Consider the following 20,971-nt stretch of genomic DNA (forward strand, 5'->3'; position numbering starts at 1 on the left):
TTCTTATTTATGTTGTAATTATGGGCGTTTTTCTATAATTATGTTCCCATATTCTCTTAATTTTGATTTCTTCTATCCCATCACTCTTGGAAAATTTCATTTACTTTCATTTGGTGAATTTATAAATGTTATCGTCTGCTTAAAATATAAAAATAACTCCCAAAAACGTTTTCTTTTTAAGGATTTAAGGATCTAGGATTTATTTTTGTTTATAATAAGTACAAATCTAATCCTGTTTTCTTTAAATAGGAAAAATAATCTTCCAAGGTTATTATTAATTTTAGTAATAATTTAGAATTTTTTATTTAATATATCAAATTTTATATAATTAATGTGTTTGATTTGTGGCCCATTACCCCTCCTCATGTGCTGCTCCCTCCTCCTCCTCCTCCCCCTTCTCCTCCTGCTCTTCCTCCTCCTTTTACTTTGGTTTATGTCCCTACCAGTATCATTCTATGTGAGTAGTCAAGGATTTTAAGGTGTATTATACCTTGTAGGAATAATCTCCTTTAATTACTCAGCCTTTACAAGTCTCTTGAAATTTCTCAATATTTATTTTTCTTGATAAACCTTAGGATTATTTTGTGAAGTTTGAAACCTTCCCATAAATCTATATTTAGAATTTCATGACCCTCCACATTGATTTTGAGGAAAATTGCATGTTTTCATGTCTTGTTTTCCCATCCAGAATGAGACATATATTGTGAAGTCTTGATCAATGTCTCAGTAAATTTGTAATCATCTCCATAGAATGTACATAAATCTTTTGGTTTTATTAATTAAATAGTAGCTTGTCTTATTTACATTTGATTCACATTTTCTTTTTTTAAATTTCAATTCAATTAGTCAACATAAAGTACATCATTATTTTCAGATGTATTTATCATTTGCATATAATACCCAGTGCTCTTCACATTACATGCCCTCCTTAATGCCCATCACCCAGTTACCACACCCCCCCACTGACGTCCCCTTCCATAACCCTCAGTTTGTTCAACATTTCCAGTGAGCTGATCAAAAGGGCTCAGTGTCTTTTGCTGGCATGAATTATAGCACAATACTCAAAAGCATGTGTGTATGTTTGCATGCAAAATTTTATAGGCCTATATTTGACAATACACAAGTAGGTAGTCAACCACAGAGATCTCTATCTGACCTCATGTAGCTCTGTATAATTACAGGTTATATATAGGTACATTTTTCAGTGATCTGTAGGTATATATCCAATTTCATATATGTGTCTATATGTGAACACAGAGAGGTCTGTTTCCAAAAACATATGGATAAGTATCTGACTACACATATGAATGTATATGTGTATACATGATTATTTGATATGATCACACACAGTGTATCTGAGTACACACAGGGATATATCTTGCCATACACAAGTCTTTGTCTAATTATGTTAATTTTGGGAGGACATGACTGAATCATTCTGTTCCATGTGACACGGACTGAGGTTCCTCTCTGGTATTCAGCTGATTAGGGGATTTTAGGGTGTGTTTAGGATGACATTACTCATGTGAACTGTTCCTTGGCAGAGATGGCTAGAAGGTTGGAATCTTCTGGCTACTTCTCCTTCTCCATGTAGCCTATCTCTCCAGTGAGTATGTCAGATTTGTAAAATGACAGTTCTGGGCTCTCAGAAGGATGAAACAGAAGGGACTGGGCCAGTTAAGATCTCCTTCCATCCTGACATGATCTTGAAGTTCAGGATTTCAAATTCTAAATCCAGACTGCTTATGCACCAAAGGAAAAGGCAACCTATGCAATGAGGTAAAATATTTGCAAATCATATACCTCATAAGGTTTTAATATCCAAAATGTATGAGGAATTTATACAACTAAATAGCAAATGGAAATAAAAACAAAAATTGATTAAAAAATGAACAATGTGCCTAAATTGATATTTTCCTAAGAAGACATACAGATGGCCAAGAAGAACATGGAAGGTTGTTCTTCTTGTTCTTCTAGTAAGGTTTCCCTTACTAATCATAAGGGAAACGCCAATCAAAACCACAATCAAAACCATCTTATGTTAGTCAGAATGGCTAAAATTAACAAGACAGGGAACAAAAAATGTTGACAAGAATGTGGAGAAAGGGCAACCCCCAGGGGGCAACCTTCTGCGAAAAAGAAACCAAAAGAACAATAGAACAATTCAACAAAATTAGGAGCTAGTTCTTTGAAAGAATTAATAAGATTGATAAGCTCCTGGCCAGACTTATCAAAGAGAGAAGAGAAAGGACCCAAATAAATAAAATCATGAATGAAAGAGGAGCAATCACAACCAACACCAAAGGAATACAGTTATAAGAACATATTATGAGCAGAGATCAGAGATCTGCTCTGATCTTTCTTATTTGTCTTCTCCGGCTGGGTTTAGGCTTTCTTTTCTGTTCTTTCTTCATCTCTTTAGGTGTAAGGTTAGGTTGTGTATTTGAGACATTTCTTGTTTTTTGAGAAAGACTTGTATTGCTATATACTTTCCTCTGAGGGCTGCCTTTGCTGCATCCCAAAGATTTTGAGCAGTTGTGTTTTCATTTTCATTTGTTTCCATGATATTTTTAAATTCTTTAGTTTCCAGGTTGACCCATTCATTCCTTAATAGGATGCTCTTTAGCTTCCATGTATTTGGGTTTTCCTTAATCACAAGAGGAACGTTTTCCAACGTTCCTCTTGTGATTGAGTTCTAGTTTCAAAGCACGTGGTCTGAAAATATGCAGGAAATGATCCCAATCCTTTGGTACTGGTTGAAATCTGATTTGTGACCCAAGATGTGATCTATTCTGGAGAATGTTACATGTGCACTAGAGAAGAATGTGTATTCTGTTGCTTTGGGATGTAATGTTCTCAATATATCTGTCCATCTTATCCAGTGTGTTATTTAAAACCTTTATTTCCTTGCTGATCGTTTGTTTAGATGATCTGTCCATTTCAGTGAGGGGTATGTTAAAGTCCCCTACTCTTATTGTATTATTGTTGATGTGTTTCTTTGATTTGGTTATTAGTTGGTATATATAATTGGCCGATCCCATATTAGGGGCATAGATATTTAAAATTGTTAGGTCTAATTGTTGTACAGACCCTTTAAGTGTGATATAGTGTCCTTCCTCACCTCTTATTGTAGTCTTTATTTTAAAATATAGTTTATCTGATATAAGGATTGCCACCTCAGCTTTCTTTTTATGTCCACTAGATGTTAAATTGTTTTCCACTATGTCACTTAAAATCTGGAGGTGTCTTTGGGTCTGAAGTGAGTTTCTTGCAAACAGCATATCAATAGGTCTTGTTTTTTTAATGCATTCTGATACCCTGTGTCTTTTGATTGGGGGCATTTAGCCCATTTACATACAGAGTAACTATGGAAAGATATGAATTTAGTGCCATTGTATTTCCAGTAAGGTGACTGTTACTGTATATTGTCTCTGTTCTTTCTGGTCTATGTTACTTTTAGGCTGTCTCTTTGCTTAGAGAACTCCTTTCAATATTTTCTGGAGGGCTAGTTTGGTGTTTACAAATTATTTTATTTTTTGTTTGTCTTGGAAGTTTTTTTTTTATCTCTCCGTCTATTTTCATTGACAGCCTCACTGGGTATAGTATTCTTGGCTGCATATTTTTCTTATTTAGTACTCTAAATATATCATACCAGTTCTTTCTCTGTGGTTGGGTCTGTTGTTAATCTAATATTATTACAGTTGTATTTTACAGACCTCTTGTCTTGAGCTCTTTTCAGTATTTTCTCTTTGTCATTGAGAGTTGTAAATTTTACTATTAGATGATGTGTTGACCTATTTTTATTGATTTTGAGGAAGGTTCTCTGTGCCTCCTGGATTTTGATGCCTGCTTCCTTCCCCAAATTAAGGAAGTTCTCTGTTATAATTTGCTCCAATATATCTTCTGCCTTTGTCTTTCTTCTTCTGCGACCCTCCCCCACTGCAGTCTATCTTCCCAAATATTGCCTTGGATTCACTTTTCCAAAGATCCTACCTTCCAGTTAGTGGTTACTTTTCTGTTCATAGAATCGTGCTATTATTTTCTTTATCTCTTGTTGAGTTTGTAGGTGTTCAGAATGGTTTGAAAACTATGTACCTGAATTCCTGGGACCAGATGAAATTTAGGTCTCCTACTCCTCCACCATCTTGCTTTTCCTCCTCAAGTTATTTTTGAGTCTTTTTCAGAAGTTTGTGAAGAAAATTTACCATTTTATCTAAGGTATTAAATGTAATAGAATAATTTTTTTCCAGAAAAATCATTTATTATCCCTTTAAAGCCTGAAGCATCTGTATGAGTTTATTTCCTTTTCAACTTCTTATATTGGTATTTTACCTTGATCACCATTGCTAGAAATTCACCAGTTGTAGAATAATGGTACTAAGTTTTGGTTGTTGTAGTTTATTTTGTTTAATATTTTATATTGTATAGTTCTTTTTTTAATCTTTCCATTACATCCTTGGTTTTTTTTTTTTTAATTTTGACATTGATTTAGTCCTCTATATTTAACTTAAGATAAGAGGTTAGCTCTTTAGGATCTTTATTTTTAACATAAGCATAAGCTATGCATGCATTTATGTAAATTGTAGACAAGTAACTTTTTGTGTGGTTTAGCACATCAAATAGATCTTCAGCTAGTTACTACAGGTACTTAATGACTTATTATCTATGAATCTTATGACCTAGAAAATACAATATACGACCAAATGTAGGAATGAAGATGCTCAGTGGAACTCATCATAATCTGTGGGAAAATGAGTAAGAGTGGAAACCTTCAGAGACTTGATTTAGAAACAGGCTCTTGTTGGAAAATAATTTGTTTCTTGTAGAAGTAGTCACTAAATTGATACTGGACTGAAATTAAAGGACTGAATTAATGAACTGAAAATTATTATGGTGTCAGTTGACATAAATTCAGGCCTCGGTCAACTGCATCCATTCCAACACAGAACTGAAGTTTGTTCAACTATGTAATGAAGATTATGGCTCTTCTTACTGTAAATACCAAATGTGATTCATTTAGTTGTGAGTGTGTGATTGGAATCCACTGTAGGCATTGTGAACAGTGGAGTGATTCCAATCATCCTTATAAACAGATCATTTGAGCTTCCTTATGAGAATAAATTGATGGAGGCCAGAATGAAAGGGAAGAAATGTGGCAGGAGGTTAGTTTAGTGGGCTGGAGAATTGGTAGTTGGAGAAAAATGATCAAGTTTGTGAACTGTTTTAAATGGGGGTTAATACGATTTGTTAAAAGTATCAATATGTGATATGAGAGCAAGAAAGGCATGAAAGACATCATGACATTTCTTGTCTGAGTAATGACTTGGAAGGTAGTACCATTTAGTGAGATGGGAAACACCTGTGTTTGTTGCTGAAAATTAAAATTTTAGTCTTATTAGTTCTGAATTAATATTGAATTAGAGATGTTCAGAGTCAGAGATATTACATATGTGAAGTTCAAAAATTAAGGGAGAGACCCAACATTGGAAAGGTTCCACATTTTTGGTCAGAAAAAGGAGGCATATCCAGCCAGAGATCTCAAGAAAGAAGTCTCAGTGAGGGAGGAGACAATCCAGGGTAGTGATCTTTCACTCCTAATTTGAGCCACTCAGTTTGAAAATGGCAGTTACCTTTAATCAGTCTCAAGTATTTCCCTTTTGTGACTTTAAAAACTGTTTACCTTTTCATGGAATTCTCTTGCCCACTTTTCTTGTCTCTCCACTTTTTCTTTAAAACTCAGTGGAAGCATTTCTTCCTCTGGGAAGTCTTCTCTGATTGTTAGTTTGACATATTCCTACCCCTGAACTTTACATTGTGCAACTCTTTTTATACTGACACTTTTAACGCTGGTGATTATTAGGTATGCTATCACTGAATTTAGGAAATCCAAATTCAATTTGGGAATCACTGCTATGAAACATTGGACAAAAACAGGTACTCCTGCCACGTTTTTAAATCGAATGAATCAATAAAAGATTAATTTTATAATGTATTTAAAAGTTTTCTCCCTTGTTTTATAGATCAGCCTGATTCTAATATGAGAAGTCAGCTCCTATGCAGACTAGATGGAACCACCAAACTATGTAACTTACTTTGTCCTCTTGGGGCTCACCCAGGATTAAAAGGAACAAAAGATCCTTTTTGTTATGTTCTTACTGGACTGAAATTAAAGGATTGAATTAATGAACTGAAGATTATTATGGTGTTAGTTGACATACCTTCATATTATGTATATTCATACATACATATTTTGACTGTGGTAGGAAACCTGCTCATTGTGGTAACTTTAAGAGTCAGTAAGATCCTGGCATCACCTATGTATTTTTTTCTTGCTAACTTATCTTTCATGGATGTCATTTATTCCTTTTGTATTTCCCCCAGATTGATTTCAGAGGTTTTCTTTGGGAAAAGTACCATATCCTTTCAATCTTGTATGACCCAGCTTTTTATAGATCATTTTTTTGGTGGCTCAGAGTTATTTCTTCTGCTAGTGATGGCCTATGACCGCTATGTGGCCATCTGCAAGCCCTTGCATTATCTGGTGATTGTGAGGCAATGGGTGTGTGTTGTGCTGCTGGTAATGTCCTGGGTGGGAGGTTTTCTGCATTCAGTAATTCAGGTTAGCACTATTTATGGGCTCCCATTCTGTGGCCCCAATGTCATTGATCATTTTTTCTGTGACATGTGCCCCCTATTGAAACTGGTCTGTACTGATACGTACGTGGCTGGCCTGTTAGTGGTGGCCAATGAAGAGTTTATCTGCAGTATTGTTTGTGCTCTTGCTCATCTCCTATGGTGTCATCTTGAACTCTCCAAAGAACTTTAGTTCAGAAGGCAGGCAGAAAGCCCTCCAGACCTGTGGTTCCCACATCACTGTGTTGGTCTTCTTCTTTGTTCCATGTATTTTCATGTATGCAAGACCTGTTAAGACCTTCCTTATTGACACATCATTGACTGTTTTATACAGTCATAACCCCCATGTTGAATCCACTGATCTACACACTGAGAAATTCTGAGATGACAAATGCCATGAAGAAGCTCTGGAAGAGAAACATCATATCAAATAGCAAATAAATACATTGTCAAGATCATAGTTTATCATTAGAGCCAATCTTCTCAATGTTAAAGTCCATTTTAGTGTAAATGCCTTTACAGTCTGAGTCAATAATTTGTAATGAAGTAGTCAATGCAGTTTTATAGTTACATGAAATGTTATTTAATTTTAATTTTTTCATTCTGGTAAAATTAATATATAGTGTTTTCTTATTGTCATATACACAATAGCACGATTTAAAACAGTTCTACACATAGTGGTCACCATGAGTAAACTCCTAATCTCCATATGGGCTGGATATTGATGAATTTTTGTAGTTACATTAATTTTAATTAATTGCTATGTTTAGTATTATTACTTATTTTCTCACTATTATTTTCATGTTTAGTTGGGTTCCTGCCTTTTTTTTTTTAACATATAATGCTTTAGTAGCTTCATGTGTGCAATATTATAATTCAACAGTTCTATTCCTCACCAAGTGCTCACAACAAGTGCACTCCTTTATCTCCATCACCTATTTAACTCACCCCCCCTCTTCTCTGGTAACCATCAGATTGTTCTCAAAGATTAAGAGTCTGTTTCTTGATATCTCTCTTTCTCTTCTACCTTTTCTGATATTGTATTTGAAATTTTGTGAGTAAAATTGCACCTAGAATTTATTCTTTATCTTTTTTGTGGGGATTTTTTGTTAACACATTATGTGTGTTTATTCTTCTGTTCCTTAAAGACACTATGAGGTTGATTCTATACTTGGACCCATTTTTTGATTGTACTGATGGAGGTTCATTGGGGTTAAGTAGCTTCCCCATGGCCACCACATTGTGAGAGTGTCAATGCCAAAGTCAATCCCCAGACTTAAGCCTACGTTACTAATCACATCTCTACAGCTGCTTCTTTGGTGGAATTCTCTCACAAAGGCATCTCAGGTTTGGTGTTTCCTTGATGGTTAGTTTTTCTTATCTGATTTTATTTATTTATTAACATGTAATGTATTATTTGCTTGGGGTACAGGTCTTTCATCAGTCTTACACAATTCACAGCACTCACTATAACACATGCCCTCCCCAATGTCCATAACCCAACCATCATACCCACCCCCTCTGCCCCAGAAACCCTCAGTTTATTTCCTGAGATTAAGAGTCTCTTTTGGTTTGTCTCCTTCCCAATCCCACCCTGTTTCATTTTTCTCCCTCCCTACCCCAAAACCACTCGCCCTGCCTCTCAAGTTCCTCATATCAGAGAGATCATATGATAATTGTCTTTCTCTTATTGACTTCTTTCACTTAGTGTAATATCCTCTAGTTCCATCCACATCATTGCCAGTGGCAAGATTTCATTTTTTGACAGCTGAATAGTATTCCATTATATATATATACACTATATCTTCTGTTTCCATTCATCTGTTAATGGAAACCTAGGTTCTTTCCATAGTTTGGCTATTGTGGGCATTGCCACTATAAACATTCTGGTGCACATGCCCCTTTGAATCACTACATTTGTATCTTTAGTGTAAATTCTCAGTAGTGCTATTGCTGGGTCATAGGGCAGCTCTATTTTCAACTTTTTGAGTTTGCTTTCAACCGTTTCCAGAGTGGCTGCACCAGCTTACATTCCCACTGACAGTGTAGTAGGGTTCCCCTTTCTCCACATCCTCACCAACAGCTGTCATTTCCTGACTTGTTAATTTTACCCCATTCTAACTGGTATGAGGTGGTATCTCACTGCAGTTTTTATTTGTATTTCCCTGATGTCGAGTGATGTTGAGCAATTTTTCATGTATCTGTTGGCCATTTGGATGGCTTCTTTGCAGAAATGTCTGTTCAAGTCTTCTGCCCATTTCTTTTTTTTTTTGTACACATTTAGTTTTATTGTAACAAAGCAACTTGTACACTTTAACATTTAAAACTGAGCATCATCTTTCCTTTCTAGTGAAACGAAAAGAAAATTTTAAAAATAAACAGGAACAAAATTACAATAGAGAATGTCAATTCCAAATAAGATCCTACAAGTTCTGCTGATTCTCCCATCGAGTGGCAGGGCTCAAGTCATCATTAGGAGAGAGTTTTATTTTAAAAGTGTCATCTTAAACTGCAAGGATGTCTGTTAAACATCACAATTAAACATGCCAAAGGAGAAGCCATGTTGTCAAAATGCCCACTTAACACACCCAAACATCTCAAACCCACCCTTTGCTGACCTTCTATAACCCCATTTTAAAAAATTTTTTATTTTTTTTAAACAAGAGAAAGTAGACAGGTACATGTTGGTAAATGCTAACTGTCCATATACACATAGAGACACAGTGTTATCTCTGAGCCCAATATACAGAGAAAGGAGGAAAAAAGCTAGAATTCTATGCACTACTACACAGGAGCCTAGCACCCTCCAGCTTCCAGCAGAGTTAAGGGAGCAGAAGGTTTTTCTTTTTTCCCACAGAGCATGGTGGTGTTGATTTCATAAAGTTTTTGTTTTTGTTGAGACAGGAAGGGACAAAAATGAATTTGGAACAAATAGAGGTAGAGATTCTTTTCCCACTGTATTCTGCTCAAGGTATTTCCCCCCAAAATAAGCTGAGAACCATGGTATAAAGGGAGAGAAAAAAAAGTAGACTTCAAAAAACAGGGCAAATGAGCATGAGAGGAGAAAAGAAAAAGAAAAAGGAAAAAAAAAAAGACGTCAACTTGCTCCCAGGGACTGAAGAAAATTAAAAAAGGAAGGCTGGAATCCATCAGTGTTCCATCAGTCATCTTCTCCTTCATCCTCCTCTCCTTTCTCCCCCTCATCATCTTCATCTTCTTCACCTTCATCCTCATCTCCTTCTTCATCAATATCTTCCAATCCTTCTTCTTCTTCATCATCATCATCATCCTCTTCTCCTTCCCCTTCTTCATCATCCATATCGGGAACCAAGTAGTACTGTAATGGATTTGGCCAAATATCATCTTTGATGACCTCTCCTAACTCATCTGCACCTGCATCAGAATGGTCAGTAAACCAGGTGAAGAAGTTCTCTGGTTCCTCATGCTGTCTCTTCCTGCTGGATTTATTCTGTGTTTGACTTGAATGTTTCATCAAATCCTTTCCAGATTTCCATTTGATTTCAGTGGAATTTGAAGATGGATCACCACTCTCATTCAGATGAAATTCTTTGGAGAAAACTTTATTTTTGAAGTAAGGGTTTTCTGCCCATTTCTTGATTGGATTATTTGTTCCTTAGGTATTGAGTTTGACAAGGTTTTTATAGATTTTGGATAGTAGCCCTTTATCTGATATGTCATTTGCAAATATCTTCTCCCATTCTGTTGGTTGTCTTTGCTTTTGTTGACTGTTTCCTTTGCTGTGCAAAAGCTTTTGATCTTGATGAAGTCCCAATATTTCATTTTTGCCCTTGCTTCCCATGCCTTTGTTTTGACATCTGCAAATCAATCATTGTGGTACAATACATTAATAAAAGAAAGAACATGAACCATATGATACTCTTAATAGATGCTGAAAGAACATTTGACAAAGTACAACATCCTTTCTTAATCAAACCTCTTCACAGTATAAGGATAGAGGGTACATATCTCAGTATCATCAAAGCCATCTATGAAAAACCCACAGTGAATATCATTCTCAACGGGGAAAAACTGAGCGTTTCCCCTAAGGTCAGGAACATGGCATGACTGTCCATTATCACCACTGCAATTCAACATAGTATTAGGAGTCCTAGCCTCAGCAATCAGACAACAAAAAGAGGTAAAAGGCATCCAAATCAGCAAAGAAGAAGTCAAATTCTCACTCTTTGTAGATTGTATGATATGTTATGTGGAACATCCAAAATACTCCACCCCAAAGCTGCTAGAACTCAGACAGGAATTCAGTAAAGTGTCAGGATATAAAATCAATGCACAGAAATCAGTTGCATTTCTATACACCAGTAGCAAGACAGAAGAAAGAGAAATTAAGGAGTTGATCCCATTTACAATTGCACACAAAACCATTAGATACCTAGGAATAAAACTAACCAAAGAGGCAAAGAATCTGAACTCAGAAAACTATAAAATGCTCATGAAAAAAAATTGAGGAAGATACGAAGAAATGGAAAACTGTTCCACACTTATAGATTGGAAGAATGAATATTTTGAGAATGTCTATGCTACCTAAAGCAATCTACACGTTTAATGCAATCCTTATCAAAATCCCATCCATGTTTTCAAAGAAATGAAACAAATCATCCTACCATTTATATGGAACCAGAAAAGACCCTGAATAGTCAGATGAATGTTGAAAAAGAAAATCAACAAGTGGTATCACAATTCCAGCCTTTAATCTCTATTACAAAGCTGTCATCATAAAGACAGTATGGTACTGGGACAAAAACAGACACATAGATAAGCAGAACAGAAAAGGGAGCCCAGAAATGCAGAAGAATGAAACTGGACTATTTCTTTATACCACACACAAAAATAGTCTCAAAATGGATGAAAGATCTCATTGTGAGATGGGAATCCATCAAAATCCTTGAGGAGAACACAGGCAGCAACCTCTTCAACCTTAGCCACAGTAACTTCTTCCTAGAAACATCGCTGATCGTTAGTTTTTCATCCACATTACTGATTTCTCTCAAAGATATTAATCCATTGATATTTCTTTCTCAGCCATTGTTAGTTCCAGTAAATTATGTTTCTTTAGATAATTGTCCATTTCATTCAGGTTCTTGCCATTATTTGCATAAATTGAGTAATTTGTATCTGGTGATTCATTTTTTTACTGTGCTGTAGTGATATTTATAATTTTTAAAATTTATAAACAGTAAGTTAGGCATAATTTCAAACTTATACAGCCCTGATTATTCCAAAATATGAATGAGAAGTTTGTAAAGGGTCAAGGGATTTTCAAATTTGGACAGCCAAGGTGTTATCTTTCTCTAGTTTCAAATGACATTTTCCCCCAAAGAGTCAAATGTCCTCTTGAGCACTGTAAAATAACAGGACGGGCAGTTGTGTGTACCATGCACTTTGTGAGTGCTAGAAATTCTGGCAGAGATGTTGGCCAGAGAAGAGACAGGAGCCCTGCAGGAATTAAGAATGAGCCCCATCCTCACCTCCCACAGTGAAAGCAGTAACATCATGCCGACAGTTGCAAGAATTCACCTGATAATCGTTTTTTGGTCTTAAAGATTTATGTATGTATGTATGTATGTGTGTATGTATGTATGTATGTATTTGGGGCAAGTGTGGGGAGAGGTGGAGGGAGAGGGAAAGAGAGAATCCCAAGCAGACTCCACACTGAGCAAACTTGAGACAATGCTTGACCCCATGACTTTGAGATCGTGATCTGGGATGAAATCAAGAGTTGGACACTCTACCAACTGAGCCATCATGATGCCTCCGATTCTGCTTCTTGGCTAGGATTCATGTCTTTTCTTCACTATTTTCAGCTAGTCTCTGCGGCAAGGGTCAGAGGTAGCCTTGAACATTCTTTTTTTTTTTTTTTTTAAAGATTTTATTGATTTATTTGACAGAGAGAGATCACAAGCAGATAGAAAGGCAGGCAGAGAGAAAGGAGGAAGCAGGCTCCCCTGCTGAGCAGAGAGCCCAATGCAGGGCTCCATCCCAGGACTCTGAGATCATGACCTGAGCCGAAGGCAGCGGCTTAACCCACTGAGCCACCCAGGCGCCCCTAGCCTTGAACATTCTTATTCTCACTGTATGTTGTATTTCAATTATACCATAAAGCATCACATAAAGAGGAAGAAAATTCTGCTTTTAAAATCACCATGAAGTAAGTGAGGTGGTTTAGGATTACTTTATTCAGCATAATACTGATTTTGGATTTAAGACTTACACTTTTATTACATATTAGGAAATACCCATCTATGCTCATAATATAACAGTACATTTTGTCGGGTTTGGCCAGCAAACTCTGAAGCAGCAAATAAGATTGCTCCAGATACCTTAGTAGGAGAAAGGAGAGGGCCTGGAAGCAGACACTTTAGGGGCAAAAGCTCCCAGGCCAGACTTCTTCCACTTTTATTGTGAATGTTATTAAGACAATAGTGGAATAAGAAAGGAAGGAGGGAATGGGAAGCTGTAATAATCCAGACAGTGCTATTGGGAGTTTATCTTGTGAATAGAACAAGCTGTGCTCCTGATGGACATGCATATAGGGAGTGCCTGGAGCATGTGACTTCCAAAGATAAGTGCTTCTCCTAAATCAAGCATTTATCTCTGGATGAGTGCATTGAGCTACAATGAGGATCTGGTTAGTTAGAGCCCCAAAACCTTAAAAAAAAACCAAGCCCCAAAACCTAGTGCCCAGTTGTCTGGACATTCTTTCTTTGATTTTCTACTAGTCTGATCCAGGGAGGCATGGGTTTATTAAATATTATCTAGCCAGACACTATGAATTGCCACTCTTTTAGAAAGTGAGATAGAATTAATTAACTATGAGATAGAATTAATTAACTATTTTTAAGAGCTTATAAATACAATCATGTGTTTTTTTTTTCCTTGACCTATTTTCATCTGATCTAGGTAAATTTAAAAATATATAATTATCATTGTACTGGGAAGGTTCATTCAGCACAAGAAGGGGCAAAAGTGTCTAAATTTACCCTTCTGCCTAAAACATCAAACAAGTTTGGAAAATATGCAAAATACTGGTTTTCAAGACTAGATATCAGAAGGAGTGATCACTGAGAGATGAGAAGAAAACAAGTTGAGTCCTAGGATTGTCCCAGCTTTGCATTGAAAAGTTTTCATGCTGCAGCACAGACAGGAATATTTAGGAAATCCTGCACAGCCTTTGAGTTGAGGGCAAGGAACTGAGAGTCCTACAGCAAGGCACCAAGGGAGCTAGCAGCAGAGGGTGATATTCTGGAGATGATAGAGCTACCAAGGCAGAGAGATTGAGAGAGAGATAGACAGAGAGAGACAGAGACAGAGAATGGAAGAATGAGTGGGAAGAAGAGGGAGGAAGTGAGGGAGAGGAGGGAAAAGGGAGAGCGAGAGGAAAGGAGGAGGAGAGAAGGAAGGGGGGAATGGAGAGAGAGAGGACGGAGGAGGGAGAAAAAAGGAGGGAGAAAGGGGAGAGAGAATAAGAGAGAATATTAGAGGGAACTTGTGAGAGATGAGAGGGGACTTGAGAGAGAGCATGAGAGATTAGTGAGACTATGTGAGAGACAACAGGAGAGAGAAAAAGAAAAGGAAAGAATCAGTGCTGGAGAGCTGCAAGGATCCTCCTAGATTGTTCATCAGAGTAGCGATCAGTGTGTGCATGTGCATTTGAGGAAACTGCTTGGGACTGGGTGGTGATTGACCTGGCTGCATTAGGGAGGATTGCCCAGTGCTCCCTGCGTCAGTCACAGTGGCCTGTCTTTCAGCTGGACAACTTGAGCAGGTTCTGGATCACAGGGCGGGGCACTGGCTGAGGTCTTAGGAAGATCTTGCGTCAGTAATGGGACACAATTGTCCCTAAACTGAGCACTGTTCCAAACCTGTCGAATAAACCATAACAGTAAGAATAAAGAAAAAATTTCCAAGGAAAACATCCAAGAGAAACTAATGTGTTTAGAATTTTATGTTTCTGCTAACATGAGAGATTGGTCTGATTATTGTTCCTGTGATGCTCTTGTTTCATTCTGGTTTAAGGGTTATGCTGGGTGCACAAAATGAGTCAGGAAGTATTTCAAGTTCTCCTCAGCCCTGAGCCATTTATGTATGGTACTACATTTTGATTAATTGTTATGTAGTATCATTGATAATGTTATATGGGAGTAGAATTTTGTTTAAAGAGAAGAAATATATCAAATGATTTATTTACTTAAAAGTGTTAGGTAATTCCAGGTTTTAATTATTTTTCTGTCTCTTCAGAAATCTATGTCTTTCATAACAGAGCTCCACTTTCTAAACAGGCAAGTATATTGTCATAAATTTCATTGTTGATTTTCTTTTCTTTTATTTATTTATTATTTTATTTATTATTTTTTATTTATTTTTCTTTTTCAGATATGTAGAATACATTGTTAACAATGTCTTCATTCTTGATTCTGATCATTTGTTCTTTTAGTTTTTCTTCACCCATTTTGCTAGGAATATTAATTTTGTAAATCTTTCGAAGAGCCAATCCTGGCTTTATGTATTTTCTCTTTTTTTCAATAAAATTAAATTTCAATGATTTCTGTCTTTTATTTACTACTTCCTTTCTACAGTGTTCTCTTGGTGTATTTTGCTTTTCTGTTTCCAGCTTCTTGAGATGAAATGTTAACTCATTTCTTACAATATCTCTCATTTCCTAATACTTGTCACTAAAGCCACTAATTCCATTCTACACACTCCTTTAAATAATTGGGAAACACCGTTATATTGGGGTTGGATTCCACTATATATATATTCTGTATGATTTAAGTCCTTTGAAATGCATTGCAACTTGTTTTTTGTTTTTATGTTTTTTGTTTTGTTTTGTTTCTTTTTCTTTCTTTCTTTTTTTTTTTTTTTTTTTGGCTAAGTGTTGTCTCTCAGCTCTCTGAGGTAAGTGGACTCCTCCCACAGTGTTTTCTTCCTCCCCTCTCCCATACTAACACAGTTTCTATCTACTTGCCTGTGTGCCCCTATGTGACAAAATCAAGATTCTTCCCCTTGCATGAGAAACTTGCTTTACTACATTTGAGACAACATTAAAATGGGTAGTATGAAATTTGCTCTCATGATGTTCTGAAAGTCAGTTCTAGGTGTCCATGTGCAAAGACATAGCTTAAACCTAAATGAAATAGCTTTGCCTATTTTGAAAGTCATGCTTGAAAGAAGAGAAATTTTACATATTTTAATTCTGTCCACACTGGACATTTCTCCTTTGGTGATTCAATCTTAAGTTGTTCTTTGGGGATTCTACATCCTCCCCCTCCAGCCCCCAGAGGACATGTTTCTTCAAGTCCTGTTGTACATGGTAATTATCCTGGTGGCATCTCTGGAGATGCAGGTCTACCCTCAAAATTATGATGAGAGTCCCAATGAATTTAATTAGGGAAGAATGACTCGTGGAGATGCACCAGTGGAATGACTCAATAACGCTTGTTGTGGTTCAAATGAAGATAAAGTGTTTACAGACCTTTATCTGGATCTCAATGTGTATTTGGATCCATGTTCATATGACTAGCTTTTTCAGGAATCAAATGATGGAGTCAGAACTTCACTAAGTTCACCTAGAACTTATTTTCCATCATTCAGGGAATCCAAACTTTAACTATGCTTTGTGCAGATAGACCAGGATAAATTATTGAGAAGTGACTGTCATAAAGTCATAAAGGATATTTCACTATTTTATTTATATTGACATGAAAAATAAACCACTCAATCTTTATTTAAGAAATTCACAATTTTTTCTCCGACAAAGTGGCTTTTTTTTTTTTTTTGTCATCAAGATGTTGGTTTAACATTTGCATTATGGCAAATTAGGCTAACAATGAAGATTTTGGTTCTCTTTGTTCATAGCCAATGTTCAGACTTTTTTAGATTACAGGGACTTTTTATTCATTTTGAAAATCCCAGAAATTTAAGAGGTAACCTTTTTCTGAAAGACTGAAGTGAATAAGAATTTATGCAAACATAGAAAGTGTTGTTCACATGGAAATAGTTAAAGATCCTGTGATGATGCATGTGTTTTCTTGGTCTATGTGCTCAGAGATGGTATCAGTGCACAAAAGAGAAGGGACAAGGGACTGCAACCTTGAATTGAAAGGAGTTTCAGAACAGGTAACCCAGGAATTGTAACTAGTTGTAAGATTCCAAAGTAGACTTTATATTTTACATCTTGGTGGTGCTGGGATTCAGTCTTTTAAAATTCCTGCTGTGTGAATCTCATAATCAGCCATATTAGCGATTCTTTATGGTTCTTAGAATATATGGGAATTAGCTCAGTTCTGTAATACTGCTTTTGGTTATTTTCATATGTAAAGATACAGAATAAATGTACTTTCTCTAACATCTCTAACATCAGTATTTTTAGAAACTAGTTTCAGGCTTAAGGATATTTTTAATGGGACAGATATTTCTAACTCTACAGATGATCCCAATTGATATGTTCTCTGAGCATTGTTTGCTGATCTATGGAAGTTTAGAATATGGTGTAGCATCCTCAGACTTGAATGAGTGATTTTGAGGAATCCAAGGTGACACTTTCATAATCAAGCTCTTACTTCTGATCCTATGTTTCTGTTTACTTTTAAGTTTAGTATCATGGCATATGTCTGTTGGCTATTCCTATACATGCTTCTTTATATGATTTACCCACTTGCCATTGGTTTCTTACTCTGAGTGTATTTTGATATTAACTCTGTGTATGTCCTCTGTAATGCAAGTCTTTCCCCCCATCTACTTTTATCTACTGATGTCATGGTATCCTTTTAAAGACCTTGAGATGTTTTGATATCATAAAATGTACCAATTTCATTTATGAGTTAAGAGGATTCCAGAAGTTAGAAAGTCATCTCTTGCATTAGCTGGGAAGTAAATACAAATCTTGCTGTAGTTTTTCATTAAATCAATGAATTTAAAAATTTGTATATGAAGAGTTCATTACATGTACAATTTTACTAGCTTCCAGTTGGAAAGTTGGTTGTGCCCCTCCATTTATTTATTACTGTATCCTTTCCCCACAGTGTTTTTAGTGACTTATCTCTGCCCAAGTCAGCAAAACTGGTGAGGTTAGGGAGAATGTTTTCATCCACCTTGTATTCTTATAATTTCTGAAAGTACCGGAATATAAGAATCTACAATGCCTATTAGGTAAATGAATAAACAGATTGTGTTAGATTTCAGGAAGTCACCAGTAATTAATTATCACATTTATAGCTAATTTTTTCTTGAACTGTGAAATAAAGAGATGCAAAAGAACATATGGAACACAGGAACAATGTGACTGAGTTTGTCCTCTTGGGGCTCACCCAGAGTCTCCAAGGTCAGAAAATACTATTTGTTGTGTTCTTGATCATCTACATCATGACGATGGTGGGCAACCTACTCATTGTGGTGACTGTGGCAGTCAGTCCAACCCTGGCTACCCCTATGTACTTCTTCCTTGGTTACTTATCATTTATGGATGCTGTTTATTCTACTACAATTACACCAAATATGATTATAGACTTACTCTATGAGAAGAAAACCATTTCCTTCCAAGCTTGCATGTCCCAGCTCTTTATAGAGCACTTATTTGGTGGTGCTGAGATTTTGCTCCTGGTGGTCATGGCCTATGACCGCTATGTGGCCATCTGCAAACCCTTGCATTATTTGACAATCATGAATCAAAGGGCTTGTGTTCTGTTGTTGCTGTTGGCCTGGGTTGGAGGTTTTCTCCATGCTGTTGTTAAACTTCTCTCAGTTTACAACCTTCCCTTCTGTGGTCCCAATGTCATCGACCACTTTGGCTGTGACATGTATCCATTATTAAAACTTGCCTGCACTGACACCTACATTATTGGCCTCACTGTAGTTGCCAATGATGGAGCAATCTGTGTGGGCATCTTTACAGTCTTACTCATTTCCTATGGGGTCATTCTGCACTCCCTGAAGACTCTTAGTCAGGAAGGGAGGCACAAAGCCTTATCCACTTGTGGCTCTCACATTACAGTGGTGGTCCTCTTCTTTGTCCCTTGCATTTTTATGTATGTGAGACCTCCTTTCACCTTACCCATTGATAAATTCTTGACTGTGTTTTACACAGTTATCACCCCTATGTTAAACCCTCTGATCTATACTTTGAGAAATGGAGAAATGAAAAATGCCATGAAAAAGCTGTGGACCCGAAGAAGAAAATGATGCTGAAGAGAAATTGTCACCTCTTTTCAATGAAGAGTTGCTCCATCCAGGAAAGGATTATTTATTTGTAATGAATTTCTCTTCAGGTTTAATGAACTTGTGTATGATGAAAACATTTAAGGTGTAAATATTTACAGTGATCAAAAAAGATTTCTAAGACTTTCATAAATTGTTAGGAAAATAAGTCTTTAGCTTTTGGGTATGAAATGTCTTTGTTGAAACTATGGGTTTCGGTTCTATGTGGTAAGTTATGCTATAGTTAATACTGTACCTTTATTTTCATTACTGGACAATTTTCACTTGCTTCTCTTTTGCCCAGTTGTTCTTTTTCAGAATTAGTAGTGCTCATTACATATTTCTGAGAAGCATTTTAAGAATGGGACCTTAGCACTTGGTTTACTCCTTCTTTACAAAGACAATCCTATTAATACTTGAGGTATATGTCTTATTTTTGTATTTGCAAGATATTTAATTGTGTAATTTTGTTCATTGCTTAGCATATAAGATTGAAAGGGAATGCTGTTTCCAAGTTATAATATTAATCATAAAGAAAGTCAGTGAAGAAAAAAAAATTGAAAAAAATACATAGATGTAATAGGTTAGATGCACTTATTTTTCTGAGGAAGGAATCCTATTATCTCCTCATGTGGAGAAACTTTGTTTGGTGTTATATTTTCACTGAGATGACCCATTAACACTCCCTGATCATTTGGAATATCTGATAATATCTCTGTCATTTTTTTAGCATCCCCATCTCTTCTTCTGCTTACAGTGTTTCATAGTATTTTTTAAGGACCTAGACCCTTCCTTTCCTATGAGGAATTACCATAATGCATAATTCATGACCTTCAAATATGCAATATGGAGCTTGACAGATATTTTGGATGATATCATTGTCAGAAAGATGCTGACAACATGGCTAACCATTGTTACCTCTGTTGTGGATGGAATGCAGATTATTCGGCAATAAAGAGGCCATAATATATATTGATTTCCGTAATGGAGACCTCTTTCTTAAACATCCCTCCCTCTGAATGAGGTATGAGAGACAATATTAATTGCCTCTAAAAATGTAGGAAGCATGCAGTCAAAGAAACTCCTGGCTTTGCCTCCCTTATTTAGTCTGGATTCATGAGGTACTCAGGCTTTGGGGAATGGAGCCTTTCACTGTTAAGTCACCGTGTATGAAAAACTCTATATCCCAGTTTTTATCCCAGTTAGTATTACCTAGAGATACTTCACGTCATCTCAAAGTCTTCCCAAACATGACGTTATTCATTAAATGATAGTAAACATTTGATTTTATCAGAAGTTGTATAATGAAGTCATCATGTTTTGGATGTTGCTATATACTCAATATATTTGTTCCCTCCGCAATTCAGGAGGTAAATCCTATATAGTACATGGTATTTAGAGGTGGAGGGTTTGGGAGGTGATTAAGTTATGAAGGCAGAGCTCTCATGAATGGGTCTAACGTCTCCTTAAAAAAGAGATACCACAGGAATACCTGGGTGGTTCAGTCTGTTAAGAGTCTACCTTCAGTTCAGATCCTGACTTCAGGGCCCTGGGACTGAATCCCTCATGGGACTCCACTACCTTCTTTTCTTCTCTCTCTGCCCCTTTCTTTGTCTCTCATGAATAAATAAATAAAATCTTAAAAAAAAAAAAAAAGATAAAAAGAGATACCCCGGGGCACCTGGGTGGCTCAGTGGGTTAAGTCTCTGCCTTTGGCCCAGGCCATGATCCCAGGCTGGGTTTGAGCCCCACATCTGGCTCCCTGCTCAGCGGGGGAGCCTCCTTTTCTGTCTACCTGCTGTTCTCGCTGCTTATTCTCTCTCTTTTTCTCTCTCAAACAAATAAGTAATATCTTTAAAAAATGAGTAAAAAAGGGACACCACAGACCTCACTTGCCTTTTGTTATTTTTTCCCATGTGAGGAAACAGAAAAAAGGTAGTAATCTATGAACTAGGAAGCAGGCTCTCACCAGATGGTAGGATCTGCAAGTGTCTTGATCTTGGACTTCAGGACACTTGCAGACCCCAGAACCATGAGAAATAAACGATACTGAAGCTAATCAATGGTATTCTGCTATAGCAACCCAAATGGACTTAGATAGACATTT

The 20,971-nt window shown here is 36.5% G+C and overlaps 2 protein-coding genes and 1 pseudogene across 2 annotated transcripts; 2 read left to right on the plus strand and 1 right to left on the minus strand.

The window, feature by feature from the left end:
* Nucleotides 1-6,065: 6,065 nt before the first annotated feature.
* LOC116599403 lies at nucleotides 6,066-7,074 on the plus strand (annotated as a pseudogene).
* A 2,704-nt stretch (nucleotides 7,075-9,778) lies between these two features.
* On the minus strand, nucleotides 9,779-15,328 carry LOC116599875 (protein SET-like). The gene is made up of 3 exons (XM_032359827.1): nucleotides 15,233-15,328; nucleotides 14,404-14,534; nucleotides 9,779-10,241 (listed from the first exon to the last, which is right to left on the minus strand). The coding sequence occupies exons 1-3, from the start codon at nucleotides 15,326-15,328 to the stop codon at nucleotides 9,794-9,796; spliced, it is 675 nt and encodes a 224-aa protein (XP_032215718.1). The 3' UTR covers nucleotides 9,779-9,793.
* A 2,603-nt stretch (nucleotides 15,329-17,931) lies between these two features.
* LOC116599056 (olfactory receptor 4A47-like) lies at nucleotides 17,932-18,849 on the plus strand. The gene has a single exon (XM_032358706.1). It carries the CDS (start codon nucleotides 17,932-17,934, stop codon nucleotides 18,847-18,849), a length of 918 nt encoding a protein of 305 aa, XP_032214597.1.
* Nucleotides 18,850-20,971: the final 2,122 nt, after the last annotated feature.

Source organism: Mustela erminea, chromosome 9 (genome assembly GCF_009829155.1).
Source record: "Mustela erminea isolate mMusErm1 chromosome 9, mMusErm1.Pri, whole genome shotgun sequence".
NCBI lineage: Eukaryota > Metazoa > Chordata > Mammalia > Carnivora > Mustelidae > Mustela > Mustela erminea.